This window comes from Cinclus cinclus, chromosome Z, assembly GCF_963662255.1.
Source record: "Cinclus cinclus chromosome Z, bCinCin1.1, whole genome shotgun sequence".
NCBI classification, from domain to species: Eukaryota; Metazoa; Chordata; class Aves; order Passeriformes; family Cinclidae; genus Cinclus; species Cinclus cinclus.
The window spans coordinates 70,163,556-70,184,942 of NC_085084.1; the positions used below are offsets into that span (position 1 = coordinate 70,163,556).

Below are 21,387 nucleotides of genomic sequence, written 5' to 3' on the forward strand. Positions count from 1 at the left end.
CTCTATTTGTTAAAGTCAGTATTTCTGTCCCCTCTCTCTGTGGGCACAGCAGACACTTGTCTCTAATGAAGGAGCCTGCCTTGCAATTGTTCCCCATATTTATGGTCAAATCTTTTGTCTCCTCAATACACCTACCTGGTGTTCATTTTACAATTCCTACAACCACTGTACTTGAAAAAGGACTGTTCTTTTTTGTCATTCAAGGGACTTTGCTCATTACCAGGTTTCCTATTTATTCTCTGAGTCTCAGTATTATTTTTTAACTCTAAATGTCTTTGTTAGACTTTTGTTTTTTTGACCATGAAATTTTAAATTAGACAATTAGACATGTCCTTTTTTCTTCTTTAAAAACACTTTCTTTGCTGTCTTTTTTGTTGTTTTGTTTTGGTTTTTTGTTCACCATATTTTGTTTATGGATATTATACATTCAAGACAGTAATAATCAGCTGGCATTCTATTTTTATTGTAGACCTCATTTTTCTTTTTACCAGCTACTATTCCTTCAGCAAAATCTACCTCATAGAGAAGATAGTGCAATACAATCTAGTTTCCATTTTAATATAAGGAACTTGAATTCCAACCAGTCTATTACACAGCTCTTTTACACCTTGCAAAATGATGTACTGCTATCTGTGTTTGTATCTCACAGGCAGCGTTAATATTTATTAATTCATTCAGGCACAGCCAGGCATCCTTTAACAAATGTATGAGCCCTGGTTCAAGAATTAAGCACTCCCAGCTGTTTTCTGCCTTTTCCTTCACCTTGAGGTTATTGCCCTTTCTTCAGAGTTGAAAAATGAAGCGAGTACATGCGACTCATCACCACAGGACAAGATCAGAAGCTTTTTCCTCTCAGGCAGATTAAAATAAAACATTGCTCTTTCCAGTGAATTATGTGTATGGTCCTCCCCAGCACTCCCCAGCATGGGGCTGTAGGAGCCAGCATCTGAAGGGAGGCAATTCCTGCAGTCATTTCTAAACTGAACATGAATCAATTCCCCATGTTAGCTATTTCAGACAATGAAAATACATTATTTCAGCTCCAGTTTCAATATAACTTTCAACAGCTTTTCAGGGGCATGGGGTTGTTTGTTTGTGGGTTTTTTGTTGGTTTTGTTTTTTTCTGCTGTAAAGCACCTCAACATGAATTTTGTGTGCTAACCCCACAGCACTGTTGGCTCTGCAAGGGAAGAGGCTCAGCGATGTCCTGCTCAGCATCCCACGCTCTCTGCACTGACCCACCCTGCTGGCACTGCTGGCGTGCTCCTGCAGCCTTGGCTCTGCACCCGGGGCACGGATGGCTTCAGCCTCAAGGCTGAGGGAAGGGACAACCTTCATAAACAGCAACCATAATTCGATAAAATGTCCGTCAAAATAAACAGTTCTAATAACATAAGCAAGGAATGATTCCTTGGGACAACATTGAGGCTAAAAAGTAAGAGAAATCTGAATAAAGAGACTAGCAGCATGAAGCACACTGCAAAAGAAAAAAGGCATGAGAAGATTTTTATTTCCGAATGCACAAGAGAATGTAAGAATGGATTCTGCTGAGAGACCAAGAAGGAAAGACAGAGAGCCGTACGATCATCTAAAATATGCAGCATTTTTCAAGGTGAATTTTACTCTAGAGCTCAGAAAAAGAATGGACTATTGCCTAGACCAAAATTGTTTTGTAGTAACGATTTCCACCATAAAAATGCAGTTCTCTTTGCTTTAAAAAATGGCAATTCTCCAGAAGGAAACAGATTTGGATCCAGCCTTACTTCCCATTTGTATTAATAACAAGGAAAGCTTTACAGAGTCAGTTATCTGTTTCCTGGAAATAAGCAACTACCTTCTATTTTCAAGGTTTTTGAAGGGTATTTTATTTTTCCATTCTTAAAGCTCTCAAAAGTAAGCAAAGTAATCTTATTTTGAATATGCTATAATGATAAATTGGAACATGTTCAATATTTATTCAATAAAATTATATGTACATATGATAAAATTATATGTGTATACATATATGCCATTCTACTCAACACTCAAACCCATAAGAAATTAAATATTATCATAAATTTGTAATGGAATTAACATAAGAACTTTCAAATATTGCTTTCTTGGAACTTGTGCAAAAAATTTCCTGCATTACCTGTCCTCCATAATAAAATTCCTCAGAGTCATTATCTCCTTCAGAGTCTTCTTCAACTGTGCTGCTGTGCCGTGACTCCTTAATGGAAAAGCAAAGTTAACAATGATAAAAGTAATATGTTGACCTTGCAATTCTAAATGTAACTACAGGAATCATGCTTTTACAAAAAAGCTCCTAGCATCCTTTCTTAAGAGATCTTTTAGAATAATTTTCCCAGAGGACCCCATTTTAAGAATGATTAAATATCGTATGAAAAAAGGACCTAATATGTAAAAACATCTTGAATATATGTCGGAGAAATAATACTTGTGCAGTTACAAACACAGCATGGCATTTTTAAAAACTGGATAATTCAGCAGACTTTGTGAAGATACTTCACTCTGTACTTTTGCTAAATAAAGCATAACTTTCCCATCAAGACTAGTTCTGGACATACATCTTCCAGTGTGTCAGAAACCTACTACGATTTTATTTTACTTATTTTCATAATTAAACCCTATTAGGGGTTTATTTCACAAAATAATCCAATTCTAAGCATGGAATATCTAATGTTTCCTTCTGTGTCAACCTGACACTCTGCTGCTTAATTATTATTTTTAACAGAAATTTCATCCTGGTGCCAGGAAAGTTCCAATCTTAATTTTCTGAGTAGCTCTGCTCTGAGACAGTGAAAAGTAAGGATTAGAAAGTCGTATGCTTACCTAAGTAAAACAGGTTCCAAATAGGCTGTTTTGTGAATAGTATCATTAAGTAAACTGAACTGATCCTGGTACTGATTGCAACTCAGCGTGAGACAAAATGTTAAATTCTGTTTCCCACCACTGAACCTTTACTTAGTTATATAACTGCTTGAGAGAGTAATTCTTGTTTCCCACAATGCACGTATTATTTCTATGCCCTCTGCTGACTAGTAGCCCCTAAAGAACACCTGGTAAAACCACAATTCTTCCCTTCAACCTGAACATAATGTATTCACCCCTCCTTTCTTTGTGTCCTACACAGACATGTCATAATGGAACAGAAATCAGAAATATGAATCAAAAAAGTAGAACTTAGCCTTGAATTTCACAGCCATAAATGTCAGTAGGTGTATACATTTATCACCAATTTATATGGTCAGACATTGTAATCCCACTTTTCTTCCTCTGCCTCTAAGTTCCTGCTCTACTCATTGCATGTATACATACAGTGTGAAACTGCATTTATCCAATCTCATGACAATTTCTGGTAAGGCATAAAAATAATTTCTGCTTCTACTTCACTGAAATTAAATGAAATAACTTTAGTCTTCTTTGTTTTATAATAAAATTACTTCAGAAGGAAGTCTCTTTCAGAACAGAAATCAACTGAACAAAAATTCCACACAGAACTCTCACATTACAATAGAGACAAACGTAGCCAAACCTTGAACTGTCTAGCCAACAGAAATCATCAGTTTTAAGGGACTTTTTATAAAAGGTTTTTTTTCAGTTTTTTTCACATTTAAGTACCTGAGTCAACTAGAAACAAATTACAAGCTCAAACTCTGTCTGACAGAAGCTAACTATATTTTAGGCTTTTAAGGAAATGGGTAAATTCTTCCCACACTTGTTTCTATGTTCACAGAGCAGTGAATACAATGATGACGCAGTAGAAGCAAAGTATTTTCAGTGCAGTTTTTCACATCAAATGACACTTCATTTACTAAAAAAAACATATACATAGCATCTAGGCATGCTTACCACCCCTTTCCAGGGTAAGAAACTCAGCACCCACCCTGACTGAAGAAAGACTTCAGGTCAAGCACCTGAACTCCTGACAATGCTCAATCTCTTGCTTGAGGAAGGAGCCTGTGTAGTACCTTCTTTGAGGTCATGACACTGTCAAGTCCCAAGTGTAGATTTCACCTTAATGACCCTTCTTTCTTAATGTCTCAGCAAGACTGGTCAGAGAGCCATGCCAGAGGCACAGGGCCAGTACCACTGTGCCTGGAAAACCCTGATATTCAAGACCCTGCTTATAGTGAACAGAGTCCTGCAGAGGTCTGGAGTCTGCAGTGGGATTGCTGCAGGCTGTATGAAGAAGCAGTGAGTAGGAAGGAATTGAGATGAGGCCTTGTGTGCCAGAGTAAGCTTAAAGGTAAAAGAATCACTGTGTACTTTCCCAGGAGAGCTGCCTATTTAGGGTCAACAGGGTCTACAACACTGTTGAACAAAAAATGAAACACCAAAAACATATTTCCTAGCATAGGAGGAGAATCTCTATCCCAACTAAATGAATTACTGATTAATCTATTTATGAAACCAAGAGAAACATGGTCACTTTTCAAAACATGTAAACATGCACAGATTGAATAAGCACATTTTGACAGGAAGTCTATGGTAAACATTAATATTCTATTCTTTTCTTTTGTTTCCCAAAATAATTTCTGTTAAAATATGCATACAAAAAATACATACCTCTCCATTCTCCCTCTGTAATTTTGACTTTATGGATAAGCAATAGTTGACATCACTGGTTTTTCTTAATTCTTAAAAAAAAAGGAAAACAAGGAACATATGTGTGAAAAAAAAGTTTAATCATTTTGCACATAGGGAACAAAAAGTTACAGACATGAAATGCATCAAAGAGTTTAAAATGCAACAGTCTAAAATTAAGATGCCCCTACTTCCCAGAAGACTCTTTTTAAGTGTGAATTGAAATTCAGCTGATCCATCTAGAACATTTGTTTTTCCCAATTCATGATTTATAATTTACTGTAATTCATTAATTTCATATAACTTATAAAAGAATGAAAAATCAAAACTCTCAGGAAAATAAAATCTTCTACATATAAGGTAGGTTTTTACTCTATTGTAAATTACAGGCTTAATTTCTCTACAAAGTAAAGAAATATCTGCAAGTGTTTAAAAATTTAACATTTTTTTAAAAACTTATCACAAACTTCTGTTGATAATAGCAAGGTTTTGTTTGTGCCACTGCAGTAACTTCAGTACCATTACTCTTGATTTACATCTGTACAAATGAGATAGAGACAGAAGATCATACTGGTCCCCCAATGGAATTCAAAATAATTCTATGTTATGCAAAAAAAATGCCTTAATGAATAATAATAATAGTAATAATAATAATAATAAATTACAAAGTCAAGTGTTCCTGTCTGAAGAACTGCCAGAATTAAGAGTGCTCTGTGCAGTTTCTTCTGCAGCCTGAAATAATCAGAGAATTTGTTGGCTAGAATCTAAAATGTCTCCATGGGGTGTGCACCAATCTTTATTAAATACAGTATAAATGTGCCTGAATGTCTGACAAGCATACTCTTTCATGTGTCAAGTACTTTTTGAAAATATGGAAATAATTTATAATGAGAGGGCCCCAAAATCATTGGGAAAAAAACAAATCATTTGTCTATTGTCGAATATAGCAAAACAGCTGAACCATTCCCTGAAATAATTCACTAGAGGCAGTGGTAGTTTTAGACTGCTTCATCCCTAATTGTGAAGATTTAGTGAAGTTTTAAGCAAGTGATCATGAAAACCCATAATTGGGAAGTATTAAGTACCTCTAGCTGTATTCAAGTGGAATTGCTCTAGCACAGGCTGCAAGACATTAAGAGCAAAAAATACATTCTGCACATAGTTGTAGTGATCCCCAAAAGAAATATTTTAATTTCTTCTATTCTGAAGTGCAGGAAAATTTACTAGAACAAGGCCAGAGGAAATAGCAAACCTTACAGCTGAACACTCTAACATCATATCTCCCTCTAAGTTCAGACAACATCTTATCTTTCCTCTGAAATTATGAACTTGATAAAACTCTCACGACATAGGATTACCTGTAGCAATTTGGTGGAAAATTACTGGAATTGGCTCTGTTGTAACTAACACATCTTCATCATTATCAGAACTGGAAACGTAAGTGTTATCTACAAAAGAAAAACACTTTGCATGGTGAAGTTCCATTGTGCTTTGTCAGCCCCTTCCAATGTTTCTAATCCCAGATTTGTATCACGAGGAACCACTTCCCAGATGCTTAGGGAAGCTGAGCACTATCACCTTCCTGGTGTGTTTGGCTATTTTCCCTTAAAGTTGTTAACAAAAAGAAAAATATTATAAGTACAGGAGATTCAGACCCAAAGTTTATAAAGCAAAACCATGGAGTTTGATGTCATGGCTTTTGTGAATCTCACCAAGCACTACTCTGACCCAACCCACAAGGCTTAGAGAGTCCAACCTTTCCCAAAATTAATACAGTTTTCTATGTTTTTTGCTATGTCTGACACCAAAACTCAAGCTAGATCTGATATGCTGAGTGAAAGCTGCACTGAGAGCTGGGTGTTAACAGGCAATTATGCAAAATACCTGCACCTCATTTTGCCTAGGCACATAAAGGTTATTTGAAGTGTCTTCTAATCATTGGACAACCTTTCTTCTGCCTGATTCAGGGAGAAAAGAAATCCCTCCCACTTAACAAAAACATTGGTATGTATGAATATTGTGACTCTATTTCACTAAATTTTCTTTACAAATGTAGAGATTAGACTGAGGAGTGTGCCTGTTGGGGGTTTTTTGGCTTGGTTCCTTTTTTTGCTTTCCAACTAAATGCTTACTAACAAAAACCAAGAAGCAGCAGGGTTTTCTGTACTATTTGCAGAGGCTAATTTTGCATGTATTGCTGAACTGCTTATGAATGAAATTATACTTTGGTTTCTAATGATCTGGGCTGAATTGAAACCTATGCTCTAGAGCAGAAGGGTGACAAGATAATCACAGATGAAGTGACAAATAAGAGAACTGAAAGAGAAACTTAAGTATTACAGTTTTGAACACTGTGGTCCCACACCAGCAGCGTACATGAATTCACGTTCAATTTTAAGAATATTACTACAGCCTCAAAGCTTTTGAGAGCTCCCAGTGAAATGTAACAGGTGTTAGCATTAATTTGAAGGAAGTTCAGTAAAATCCTTTGTATCACAGCAGTTCTCAGCCACCTTTATCAAGAGGGAACATGGGGCTGTGGCTGCTCCTTGCATTGTGTGCCAGGCTGGGCAGGGCAGCAGCTACACTGCACACATAGATGGGTTTTCCTGGATGCCACCTGCAAAACACCTTTCTGCCATGTTCACACACATCTGCCACACATCTGTGTGACTCTGTGGCACACCCTTGCCTACTCCCACTCCTGTGCTGTCCTGAGAGGCAATCTGAGGGATCTGTGGCTGGCTGCACACCCACATGCTGTGTGCAGGCAATGCTGTGGGGGGCCAACACCACAGGTACCCAAGCACTGCACTCCTATGGGCACAGCAAAACATGAATCTGTGGCTGTTCAGCTGCACACCAGGCACAGGAACATGTTTTACAGCCATGGCATCATGTGAACTAAGTGGGGTCTCTTCTGCCAGCATTCATTCCTTCTCCCACTTTTGTCTGCGGGCATTAGGGTTTGTGAGCTACAGCCACAGGTCAGCTGCAGCTTGCCATCTGCAAGAAGTCCTGCCTTGCCTCTCTTTACATTCTCCACCTTGCTGTTACAATTATTTCTGTGCCCACCTTGAACATACAACACAAGCACATGTGTTTCCCAGTTTTGGGAATGTAAGTTACAGCTATAGAGTCTACTGAGTTAATTGAGCCATCATTTGGCTCTAAATACACCTAACACCACATACATGGAAGGGAGAGGAAATCCTTGTGCTACAGCTTATTGCTGCACAGAAAACTAGTAACAGTGTATGTTCTGTACAGAGTCGACATACGTATTTGGAAAAAGGCCTGCTCATCTATACAGGCTTTATAGATTCTAATTGTAATTTTATGTCTATCATCATTCTTTCTTGGCAGCTGGATAATATGACTTTCACTGTGAAGTTTTTTTTTTTTCCCATCTATTTGGCAGCTATTAGGGCTCTTTTTCCCTTCCACTAATATGATGAGACTTGAAATTAAGATAATGGCTTTGATATGTTTTCTTCAACTTGACACCTAGGAACACCAATCCTCTTCACTGGAGGACATAGTGCCTAGACCTAGCAGAGGAATGAAGCAGACTACTTGTCACCAAACTGGCTTTCTCCATCTCTGCTGCAACCTATTAAGGTCTAAGAAAGGTGTGTAGCCTACAAATCACTGGGGTAAAGGACTACAGCAGTTCTGCAGGTTTCTGTCAGCCAACACAAATAATTCTGAACATAAAATTCATTAGCAAAATAGTTGCTGCTCTGCTGGTTCCCACAGAAGTCATGACGCATTCACATTAGTGGGACTTCACTCTACTCATTGATATTCTACATGTGTGATATCTACATATCTACATATCACATATCTACAATGTGATATTCTACAACAGCTCCTTAGAAGGATTATTTTCCCCAGTTGTGTCAATGTTATGAGAAAATTGTTACAGCAATACTTTGTTGCAGCTGTTATTATCTGCCTCTAAACTTTTCAGTTATGTTTCCAAAACTCCAGCAATGGATATGTAACTTTCAGACGTTGCTGTCTCAACATTATTCCTGTTAAGTCCCCAGTGTGCCTTTGTGAGCACATTTTTAGGTTTCACTCTTAAATATCAAGCTTTCAAACATCTTCCATTATTGAAAGTTGTCATGCCACATTACAGTTTCTATAGGTACAATTTAAAATTCAGATGCTTGCATTTGATGCTTCATGAAATGATTCAGCAACAGCTATACACTGTTGTCAGTACCAAAGTGGTGATGCTGCATACATTACACCAAAGCAGGCTGTGGGCATGTGTACACTACCCACGACTCTTCTTTTAGTATCCAAAATTTACTTTTGGTGGTATCATTGTAGCTTAATTACATCACTTTTATAGTGGACTAATCTCTTCTGTATTTATTGCACACATTAGCAATTTGTCTGATGATCAACTCTGACCTTGTCTTGAATTTACATACCTGATCCACTCTGTATTACATAGTCTTAATCTACACAGGACACAAGTTTGCTGTAGCTATGCACTAATGGATTTAATCCTTAATCTGTAAAGGTTTATCCTGTGAGAAATTTGAGAGCACGTCCTGCTCCAAATTCCATCAGCCTGCAGCAGTACTTGAAGAACACCCTCCAGCTGAGGACATCAGCACAGAGCTTCCCAGACTTGACACCATCACACCCTGACATGTCCCTTAAGATATGTGTCTGAGAAGGGAGACACAGTCAGCAAAAATGTTAGAAATTTAGGACAAAAACAGGCAACAAAGAACTGGGATCACCGAGTTAAAATGAGTGTTTTATGGTCAAAATTACAAAAATGGCAAAAAGTCCTGTACCAAACATACTGAGCATCTCTTCATTATAAAGCACACATAAATCCTGAAAAAGCTTGAGATGTGAATGAAATCAGCTCTTCTAAAGCCCTGAAGGGTTGGATTTTAATCAGTCAACATCTACTGATTTATTCTCCACTCCAAGCTAACTACTGTGTGAAATGTTCAAATGCTATCTGCCTTTAAAATATAGGGCATGATGGCACAGAATATTCATCAGATTTCAGGGACACTAAAGTCACTCAGGCTTGTATGCTGTCAGGACATGCTGTAAATAACACCCACAAGGAAATATTGAGGTCTATCAGACAGAAGAGTTTGCCAGGAAATGAGCTCTCATGTGCTGTGCAAATAACTGCTGCTGGTTCAGTGCTTCAGCTTACCATTTACTTAGAGGTTCACAGAGGTCAAATTTTGCGATATTTAATGGAAGAAACTGTTAATAACATCTGGTGAATATTTTTTTTCAACTATTTGTCCCTCTGTTCATTGTCATCTCAATAATCAGTAAGTCCATTTATCACTGCTACGACTGTGCATTTTATGAATCTCAATTTCTTCAATTTCTAAATGTTCAATAGACCAATATCATTCTCCTCCACAGTTTTTACTGGTTAAAAAACTAAATCTAATAAAGGTTGTAAGCATTCTTTCACAGAATACATTGTTTTTTAGCACCACTGTTGATTTTTTTCTCTATCTGCTTCAAACACTGGTGTTTTGATTAGACAGAATCTGCTGCTTATCAGTGAAGAAGATCAAAGTCACACTTCTTTACAGCTTCTAAAAAGAAACAATATTTCTTTGAGAAACATTTCAGAAAAGCTACAGATAACGATCAAAAAGGGACATAGGGCTTCATATCATTCACAGTACTTACACTGTTAAAAAATCACAGGTGCACAACGTGGTGTAGTCCAACAGTACTAGCATAAACCTTTATTTGCACAGCACCTGTCATCTCTGCTTCCCTCATGTGCTTCTGATAGCCTGTGCTGCCTGAAGGATCATTGCAGTGCCTTTGTGAAGGAAACTGGGGAAACAGACTCCCTGAAAACTTGCTTTTGTTCTTACCCGCTTCTGTTTCCAATGAATAACACCCCGGTCAAGACTGGCCACGTGGTCACACAAATACCTTTGCCAAGCCAGCTCCAAGTAGGGAAGGGAGGCAGGACTGAGCACTGGGAGCAGCTCTGCAAGCCAACACTCCCCAAGAGCCACACACGAGCGCTTGGCTCTGACTGACCCCGAGGCACCAGCGCGGTGAGAGTCTGAGGCTTAACCTGGAGAGCACCAGTGTGGCCTCAAGCACAAGTGCTCTGCTGGCCCTGTGCCAACCTGCTCAGCCTCTCCAAAGACCAAGCTTTATCTGCCATGCCAAAGAAAGAGAGGCTTGGGCACTTTCTCACTCCTGTCACTGCTGGCTCCAGCACCCCAAGCTACAGTCTAGCTCTAAACTCGTGAACCTGTGTTCTCACCCTGACCCAGCTGATAAATGATGCCTGAAAAGGAGAAGAGACTGTGAAAATAATCCTAACTAATGGAAAATGATTAGTACAAGATGCACCGGGAGATATCAACACCCTTTCAAGTACTCTCACTTGAATATAGCAAATTGTGGTAACATGTATACAGGTGTCATGGGCAAGAATGTTGCACTGTACCTGGGTAATCCTCAGAGACATGCACTGAATAGGATACACTGTAAGGAAAAAAAAACAAACAACAAAATTAGAAACAACAACATTAACTGCTGGCACAACACTTTTTCTTGCTCCTGTATTATTTTATGCTTATTTATAGCTTCCTGACAGTTTCCAGAACAGAAGGTGACATCTATTTTGATGGCTTTTGAAGTGCTCAGCTGAAAATATTAAGCATCGTGCCCATTTTGAAAGCTTACTTTGCTAAATTGGCACATCCTGATTTCAGTGTTCTTAAAAGGAGTATCAAGGCTGCATTATATTCCCCTAAGAGTAACATTTTACAATATGTATACTTCTGATTAAAAAAAGGTCACTCTTTGAACACCAGAACTAGAGAACTAGTAAAGCCCAGTTTTTCTTCTATCCGGTTTTTATAATTGACTCAAGAGTCTGCAGGAGGCCTTTCTCATTGTAGTACATTTCTGTATGTTCCTTCCTCCCAGCAAAACTCTGTATTTTATGTAGTAGCTGTACCTTTTTGTCAAGCTGTGTTCAAATTAAAATTTGAGAGCCACAGTCACACTGAAGAGCAGCTTCACTATATGGATTCCCTGAATCTGTTTCATCAGAAAAGAGTCACTCAAAAGAACCATCCTGGCTCTGCAGCTCAGTTCACATCTGCTTTCCCTTCTTTCAATGAGATCTTAACTAAACTCACTGCTGAGAGCACGACAAATGGGCATGATGGTTTGCTCAGTTATCTAACTACCCACCAAGTCCTTCTGGTTTTAAGTTTAGTGTACATCTTAATTTTGCATTAAAATCATTCAACTGTGAAGCACACTGAAAGGTTTCTGTTGTATAATTAATATTCTTTCCAATTTTAAATCCTATATATTGTGCCAACTTACACATGTAAATAATATATGGTGTGGGTTCATGTCTGTAGTGAGTTAAGCCAAAGTAGAATAGATAGTACAGTACAGTCCTCCTAAAAAATTCTGGTATGTATTGCACTTGCTGAAAAATTGTTGAAAGTTGGATCTTGCCAAATGACATGAATTCACCTTCCATGTAGACAAGAAACTGAAGCCAGGTATGATTTTTAATTTTTCTTTCTCACGGGTTTCCATTAAATGAGTTCCACTTTCACAATCCAGTGAGGCAATCAATATTAAAAAGTAGGTCCTTCACACTTGCTTCTGCAAGTCAATCTATTAACACACAGCTCTGCCACCTGTTTTTGCACACCACCTATTTTAGAATATTTTATGTATTATTTAACTAAGACACAAAGATGCCTGTCTCTTCAACAGCTGCAAATGTTCTCATAATTTGAAGTAGAAGGAGCATTTATTACAGCTGACCATGGATTTTGCCACACAACTACTGATTAAAATCCCATTACTATACAAACCCAACATTTTATTACTTTTCTGTTTTAATTATGTTTTAGGCATTTTAAATAGGCAGCATCTGTATCCCCTTATCTTGGAGTATTTTCCCTAAGGACTGGGTTATTTAAATCTAATTAATCTGTCATCATGTAAAGTATCTATTTTAAATAAAGAAATATTCCAAAATAAGGAAATGCTATATCTCAGTGCAGTCAAGTATAGAGAATGTTGCTCTTTGATGCAGAAAAAAAAAAAAAGAGTACCTTAAAAAATTCCCAAGAACTAAACTGCACGCCTGTCCTCACCAAACACATCTTCTAGAAACATTTGTAACCCTGACTTCTTCCTTCTGCTACTGAAAGACGTACTTCTGTCTTAATTATTTTAGACTGGCTGTTTGCACACCCATTTGCTTTCCCCAGAATATCTGGGTACGGGTTTGTTCTAATGTTGAGAACAAGAACAGGGGCTGAATGGTTTCACAACTTCCATGAGTGCAGATACTCAAAACTCAGCTGGGTACGGATCTCAACAACCTAACCTAACTTTGAAGCCAGATTTGATTTCAAAGTTAACTTCTGCTTAGTCAGAGTGTACATGTGCAGAGCTTTTTCTCAGTTTGTTTTCTCTTCCTTTTTCTTCATCATGTGGTTATCTCTGCCACAAGCAGCTGTGATGCTGCCAAACGGAAACTAGTAACCAAACAGCATACTGTTTGTCTTGTGAGGTGGAATAAACTAATAGGTTAATGAAAACACAAGTTAAAAATAGTCTCAAACCTGACTGTTCAAACTCAGGCTCTGATCCAGGGCCCAGTGAATCCAGAAATAGGGAGAATAAATCCCCCTCACCTCCCCCAGAGAGAGGTGGTAGTGCTTTGCTTCAGCTTGTCATCTTGCGTTAGTTATGTGTGGACCACGGAAGCAAAAAGTGGAAATAAAACCACTGAACAAAACAAAACTTACATTTTTATCTCAACTCGCCTCTGTGATTGTCACACACAGTCACCCTTCAGCATATTTTTCTGCTCTCAGGATAAACTGCTTCCTACTGCCTGAACACCTGCTTTGTCAGAGAACAAGATACACCAAGCAAACAAAGGTCTCCCAAGGGTTCCTGTCCTCCAGCCACCCGAGCATTTTCCCACTGACTTTAAGATTTAGAGCCAAACCACAAATACAAGACCATGATGACTTACAGTACCTTAAAGAGCTCAGACTTCAGTGAAGATGCAATGTTCAGCACCTCTCAGTGTCAAATCCTCCCAAAGCCAAAGAAAGCCTTTATTGAAGCAGCTTTCTTGTTTAAGAACTCAGAAATGCAACTGGAATTAATTTAGGCCTGGCCCTCACACAGAAGTACATCATGATTATTCCAGTGAGGGAAGTGATTTTTCCTTCTGGCAACACAGTTCCTCTGTACAACCTTACTGCAGTTACTAAATACAGCTTACAGCAGTATAATTTATTCCCGTTCCCATAAACACATTCACCATTGCTCGTTCAGTTATATTGCTTTAGCTACAGGAGCAGTGAAACTCTTGGGTGTAAACAAAGCCTCCATGATGGTGCTATTTTTGTTTTACTCAGCTCAGACCCTCTACAGAAGGCATCCTGCAGTACATATGTTTCTCAACCCTTCAGCTGAGAACAACCTTCATACTCGAAATGGCCTAGCATAACTTTTGTTATTTAACAAACAGTAAAGTACATGAGAAATTAGTGGGAACTACCATGTTTTATGTTTTCAACGTAAACTTACTGCTTGAAATAATATTAACGTTGACAGCCTTGGTTTAAGTAACAATTTTATTCACAGGGGTCTCATTTCAAGAATTTTCCAGTGAGTCTTAACCATATCTATTCCTTCTACAGAAAAATTATTGTGCAAGAGTTCATCCCTGTTGGAAAACTAATTCAACAACTGGATGGGTATGCACCATGTAATTGCTATTTTTCAAATTAATCTTTCCCAACTGAATACAAAATTAGCAGATTCATCTGCGTTTGACATTACTACAATTCCTCAAAGCTAGTTAAAAAGGAGTGGAAAGTCTTAACTGATTATACTACCCGGCAAAATGTTACCCAAAAACTGCATCTCCAGGGCAAAGAAAAATATTCATGAAAACTGAAAGAGACAGCAAAGCAAAGTTACTGCAGCAAAGCACATTCAGAAAAAGGAAACCAACCAGCTCCACCTCCTTTTATCCGTTTGTAAGTTTGCTTTCCAAGCCTTGAACTGCAGTTTTACCTATCATGATACAAGCCCCAGGATTAAATACACATCCTAAAGCCAACAATGATACTCTATCTGGGATGTAGGTTCACATCAGTTTCAGGTTATCTCAGCTCTATGCCACCCATTGTTTCTCTCTAAGAAAGAAATCCTTTAAGCTGAACTTCCAGATGTTTTGCACAGCAGGAACAGTGTGAAGCATCTGGTGCAAGTCAAAGATTTATGCCTATGGAATAGTTATGACAATTCAACCAACTCTGTCCCATGGCAACGACTGACTTTCTGCCTTATTAAGTGTGGAAATTTTGATTGAGTTTCTATTCCAGTTTTAGTCATCTCTATTAGAGCCAGAGCTCTATGTCCTATTGTTGTTGATGGAAACTTTTTGAACAAAGAAAACAAGATTTTTTGTCATGTGGAATCTGATGGTAATGTTGATCTATAACAAAATACAAGAAAAAGAGAAATTGAGACTTAATCATAATACATCTGAAGCTACAGAAATCACAAGATTGTTACGGTTGTTACAAGATTTTTTACGATATTCCAAAATCTCAGATCTAGCTCATCAATGATGTATTGCAATCAGCACAAAATTTTATACCTTAAGAAGAATACTGAAATTCAGCAAAGCAAGCTATGGATAAACTTGACATATGAAATGCTACTGTGGTATTGATTATATGCCTGGGTCAGCTTTTGAACAAGTTGGTGAGGTGAAAAAAAATATTACTGAAACTTTGATACAAAAATATAAAAAAACTGTACTGGTGACAACTTTGGGCCAAAGGACCTTTTTAATGATCTACATAATATTTCTGAAAGTACAACATGATAGAGACATGATGCTTTTACTCTTTTCTGGGTGAAACTGCAGAAAGGAGTAAGATACAGCTGGAATTATATTCTTTCACCACTTAACTAGCTATAAAGTCACAACATGCCACAGCAGACCAACATTTCATGAATGTTCAGTAATTACACAGTAAATAATTCCATCTTCAAGTTTTTGTTTTCTTATCTTTGAAAATGCCTACAATTTCTTCTGTGGATTGCTATTACTAAATGAGCCTTTAGTCTCCTTTTCTACTTCAATAAAACCAGCATATGAACCTGAAACCAGATCACTCTTTTTTGTTTTATTTCTGGGCCTTTTTCCTCAAACAAACCAAAATTGTTTCCAAAATTGTTTCCTTTCACCATGAACACAAGCCACTCTCAACACTCTGTTCTGAGATCCACTTTGAAGCCTTATAACCTGACAAGAAATCACATCACAAATACAGGGCAGAAATAATGAATTTCAGAAGACATACTGTGGGATTGCACCCCAACAAAACTTTCACATTGCATTTCTGAAACAGATGATCTTTGAAAAAATGCTTTGATATTGACCAGATGAAAAACTAGGTAGACTATTTACACAGAAAATTTTGACTAGTTAACAGGAAAAAAAAAAAAAACACAGTTATATTTTTGGTAACTGACCTCATGTGAATTAGACTATGTATAGAGAAGTACAATTTAAAACCAGTATTTAAACACACTGCAAAAACTCCAGTCAAGCCTTTCTTCCAATTTATACGTAGATTACATGCATGAAAACAACAGCAGAAGAAACTTAGAAGCCAGCAATTTTATATGGAAAAAAGGTAACTCCTGTTTTATTGATACCACCAAAAGACAAGTCTTATAAAGTCACCATATGGAGACAGTAATTTCATTTCATATTGAAAACAGAACAAATAAAATAATTTTAACAACAACTGAAAAATAAGCAAAAAATACTACAGTGTTATGTGCAGTATGACAATGAAACTCAATAAAAACTCTCCACTTGATGTTCAACTGCTGCAAGTATGAGTGAATGATAAATGCTAACATTTATTTTTCAACAGATTATGAACAAGTAGATTAGCAAGAGACTCCATCACTTGGTATGTATGAGTGCTCTGCTGAGAAACACTTCATCACATTTTAGTGGATCTCTTAAAAACCCGACAGAAATATGGGAAAAATGATCTTGATTTCCACTCTGGAGCTTTTAAAAGATTGTACCCCACTTAGCACACATCAGCTGAGGAAGTGGTCCACTGAAGCTCATATTCAGAAACATACACAGACCTCTGGCAGCATTCTGCATTTTCTTACCTGGCAGATTTTGTAAACAACTCTTGTTGGCATTCACTTTTATATTCAGCAAATAAAAAACAAGATACTTTTAGAATGTATTTATAAATGTACATTTACAATTATATAACACAAATTTTATTCTGTTTCTTCACTGAAAGGGTGATTAGACATTGGAACAGACTTCCAGGCAAGTGGTGGAATTGCCATCCTTGGAAGCATTCAAAAGGTGTATGGATGTGGAATTTGGGAATATGGTTTAGTGGTGATCACGGTGGTGATGTGTCAAGAGTTGAGCTCAATGATCTTAGAGGCCTCTTCAAACTTCAGCTATGCTATTATTCTATTACAAATCACAGAATCACAGAGCAGGTCAGACTAGAGGGCACCACAGTAGGTCATCTGGTCCAACCTCCCTTGCCAAGCAGGATCACCCAAAGTATACGGCAAAGGATTGTGACAAGACAGTTCTTGAACATCTCTTTTATAAGAGACTACAGAGCCTCTTTGGGCAACCTCTTCCAGTGCCTGGTCACCTGCACAGAAAAGATCTTTCTCACGTTCAGTTGGAACTTCCTGTGCATCACTCACTGCTGCATTGTCTCTTGCCCTATTGCACAGCAGCAAGGAGCAGAGCTGATCATGGGTCATAATAGAAATGCTCTGATCCTTTGATTATCCTTGTCACCCTGCGCTGGAACCACTCCAGAGGGTCTGGAATATTGTTCCTCTTGTCCTGAGGAGCCCAGAACTTGGCACAGCTCTCCAGATGTGCCTCACCAGGGCTGAGTAGAGGGGCAGAATCACTTCCCTCTCCCTGCTGAAGATGCTCTTCCTGATGCACCCCAGGTTACCACTGTCCTTCTTGACTACAAGGACACACTGCTGGCTCATGGACACCAGGACCCCCAGCTCTCTGCACAGCTGCCTCCCAGCAGGTCAGCCTCCAGCCTGCGCAGGTGTATGGGATCATTCCTCCTCAGATGCAGGATCTGAGACCTGCATTTGTCTCCACTAAATTTTGGATTGTTCTTCTCTGCCCATCTCTCCAACCTGTTGAGGTCCTTCTGAAAGGCTGCACAGCTCTCTAGGGGATATTGACACTCCTCCCAGCTTTGTGTCATCAGCAATCACCCTGGGGAGGCATCTACCCCTCTTCCAAGCCACTGATGAAGTTAAACAATACTGGGCCCTGTGTTGACCCCTGGAGTACACCACTAGTGACAAGACCTGTGTCACTGATTACAACCCTCTGGGATCACCTGGTCAGCCAGTTCTCAATCAACCTTGCTGTTCTCTTCATCCAGCCCACACTTCCTGAGCTTGCCATGAGGGTATTGTGAGAGACAGTGAACAAAGTCTTGCTGAAGTTGAGAGAAACAATAACAAAAGTTCACAAATCTTAGTGAATCCATGACCACTATTAGCCAATACAAATCAGTACCTGCAGCACTCCATTCACTCATGTTACTGTTACAACACAGTCTCAGTAATGTGACAAAACCATAAACAGAACTAAGTAAATGTTTCAGTTGCATAAAACACTAACCACAAAGTGAGATGTATCTCCAAACACACTGACAAACAGTGTTAGAATCATGACAGTTAGAAATACAGAAGAGAGACTATCTTATAACATGCTTCTGGAAATAAAAATGTGAATAACATTTTTTTAAAACCAAATAATTATACAGGCTTTTGCTATTTCACATGGGAAAGTAACTACTGGAGCAAAGGACTTCCAATGTTTTTTAAAGCAGTCATCTTAAAACTGATGCCATTAAATAGAATAATGATTAGTGAAAAACAATTTTATTTTCTGGGAGAAAGCATCAGAAGCCACAAATGAGATGAAAATTAAACGGAGGTGGACTTGGGTTTTCATGCATATATTTGCACAGCTATGGAAAAAGTGACAGTCAGGTGCAGCAAGAATAACCTCACAATACTAAAGATTGATTTATTTTCTTTTACAGAATACAGAACTAAATCCCACTGAAGTCCAGTGGAGATTTTAGTACTTGTCAAGGAAGATTACAGGCAAGTTCTATAGAAAATAAAAGACTTCTGGCCCCCTACCATATGTCTGTTATTTTCTAGAAACAAGTACTTCATGGCTTTGCTAAAAATTTCAGTATTCCAAAGGGTGCAAATCTTTGTGAGTACTTTTTTTCCTTTTTTTGAAATATTTTCATCTTGCTACACAACTAGACTGCCAACCATTTCACATCCATACAATTTTCTAGATTCTTTATTAAAACAATCTTGATGGAGTTTGAAATAACTTTTGAAGTGCTATTTAAAATGTTTTGAATGTACATGTCTGCATCCCAGCAAATTTTCTTTACAGATATTCAGGCCACTTTAGATCTCCTGAAACACCTTAGATCAATGAGTTTCTGTATTCCTTTTGATCTGACAACTGATGACCCAGCATTAGTCACAGCTATTTTTTTTGCTGCTGGATACAGATGGATGCCTATAAAGAATTGAAATTTGTGCACAAGCCCCTTTCACCCTACATCCTATGATGCACCAGCAATTACACTGAAAAGAATAACAAGTGATTCTGAGTAATCTTTTCCTCTGGATGATGGAGAATGTGCGTGTGTGATGACATATGAAAAGTCCCAGGCACATCTACTGATGACAGATCAGAACTACTCCAAAGAGAGAGGAGCAGTGTCAGTGCGTCAAAAATGGCACTGCTTTCGTTTCTTGACATTACCTGGGGGTACAGAGGCACTGAGTCAAAATTATTACAGTTTGCATTTGTCACTAAGAATAATTGAGCTACTCATCTTCTCATGAAACTGAAGTGCACCTGAATCAAATGAGGAATGTTACTCATAAAGCTCTGCTGGATTTAGCATGTCATTCAGATAAAGGGAACAGAGAAAACTGCAGCTCAAACATTTCCCTTTAGCAAAGCTTCCAATGAAAAAGGCACAAAAACTTCTAGCAAATACATCAAAGTCTCCAGGACTGATCATTACTCTAGTGAACATGAGGGCACTTCTAAAAGTAAAATTAGCAAATCAGGAACACTTGGGAGTGGGGGGAATGTATGTGTCACTCTGGAAAGAGTTACACCCAAGTATGTCTACATGTGCAAAACCAGGCTCTCCACAATCAGAGTGTACCAGAATCTGACCACTTCACTGAGACCTACCAAAGCCTCCTGTCTGTCAAGTTGCCCTGTTTGACCAGGTGCAGGTCCCTCCTCTCAACGTGGATACATTTTACACCTCTCATCTGTATTCTTCTTTCTCTCCACTGATCCTGCGGGTTTGAATTCTCTCTGCCTATTCCCCATTAACTCTTCAGCCAATTTCAGTCTTCCTCAGGAAACAGAGCACTAAAAAAACCCCCTCAGGACAGTAACCTCTTGGCTCAGCAACAGCCACAGCAGCACGTAATATCATGCGCCTTTGGCCACCTTATTTACACAATGGGGTCCATTTTCTTACACCATGTGCCTTCTAGAGGTTGATTTTGTTTTAATTTGGGTTTTTCGGGGGTGTTCAGCAGTTTTTTTGGTGCTGTTCATGGTTTTGTGGGTGGGGTTTTGGGGGTGAGTTTAGAGAAGAAAGTTTTTTCTCTCTTTAGTTTCCATCTTTTAATTTTGGAGCACTCATTGCTGTTAAATAATACTGTGATATGCTCTTTCTGAAGCCAGTTAAAAATTACCTTAAAGCTATGAGGATTTGATCCACACTGTTCTTACTAGAAGGCTGTTTTGAGGCTCCTGTTGTTCTAATTCAAGTAACTGCATTTTCAATTCAGATCAATTGAAGAGTAACACCTTGTCCAGCCCCTGTACAAAGACTTCATGCTGTTATTTTTCAAAAGTAAAATGACACAAAAAGAAACAACCACAAACCCAAAGCAGAGACACAAGGTAAACGGCAAATTGAACAGTTACAGCTATCCAAGACAAGCTTAACATAAGAAATTTTACCTGATAATTTTTATATTCCAGCATCTTAGCATTTATGAAAATTGAAAATTAAGCCCATATAAATTGCTAGAGATATTCACTGATTAACTTCATTATATCCCTAACAAGCAGAAGGGCTCCTTTCCTTTGCATGCAGTGCTCAGAAAAGGAGGAAAGTCTTAGGCATTGTTCTTTGACCACTCTACACGTTCATTAATTAGTTGGCATTATGCTTGCTTATCTAATGAGGTCTGCAACAGGCACTGCTATGCAGCGAAAAACTAACAAATTTAAATTCTCTTATATTCTTTGATATATCTCACAGAATTCAATTTTTTCCCTGTTACCCTATAGTCAGCCCTGAATACTTCTTGGTACAGTTGAAATACTGCATTTATGAACTAAAAGTATTCTTTTCTCTATTTTTCATATTTGCAGCTTCCATTATCATTAGCACAAATTTAATATAAAGCTTCCAAATATATTATTTGAATGTCAAACTATTTCTTTTAAAACTATTCTAAACCAAAAGTGCACACATTCAACATGACAAAATCCCACAGAGCAAGATTTTTAATATGTGTTATCTGTGAAATTGCCCATAGCAGTTTATTTATGCCAATATAATCCAT

The 21,387-nt window shown here is 38.0% G+C and overlaps 1 protein-coding gene across 2 annotated transcripts in view; it reads right to left on the minus strand.

Moving 5' to 3' along the window:
- Positions 1 to 21,387, minus strand: part of PARP8 (poly(ADP-ribose) polymerase family member 8) — a 114,325-nt gene that overhangs the window by 49,770 nt on the left and 43,168 nt on the right. For both annotated transcript variants that reach the window (XM_062512720.1, XM_062512719.1), the window contains exons 3-6: positions 11,069 to 11,106; positions 5,946 to 6,035; positions 4,570 to 4,640; positions 2,132 to 2,209 (exon numbers count right to left, since the gene is read on the minus strand). In XM_062512720.1, the coding sequence (XP_062368704.1) occupies positions 2,132 to 2,209; positions 4,570 to 4,640; positions 5,946 to 6,035; positions 11,069 to 11,106 (277 nt within the window). The remainder of the gene's footprint in view (positions 1 to 2,131; positions 2,210 to 4,569; positions 4,641 to 5,945; positions 6,036 to 11,068; positions 11,107 to 21,387) is intronic.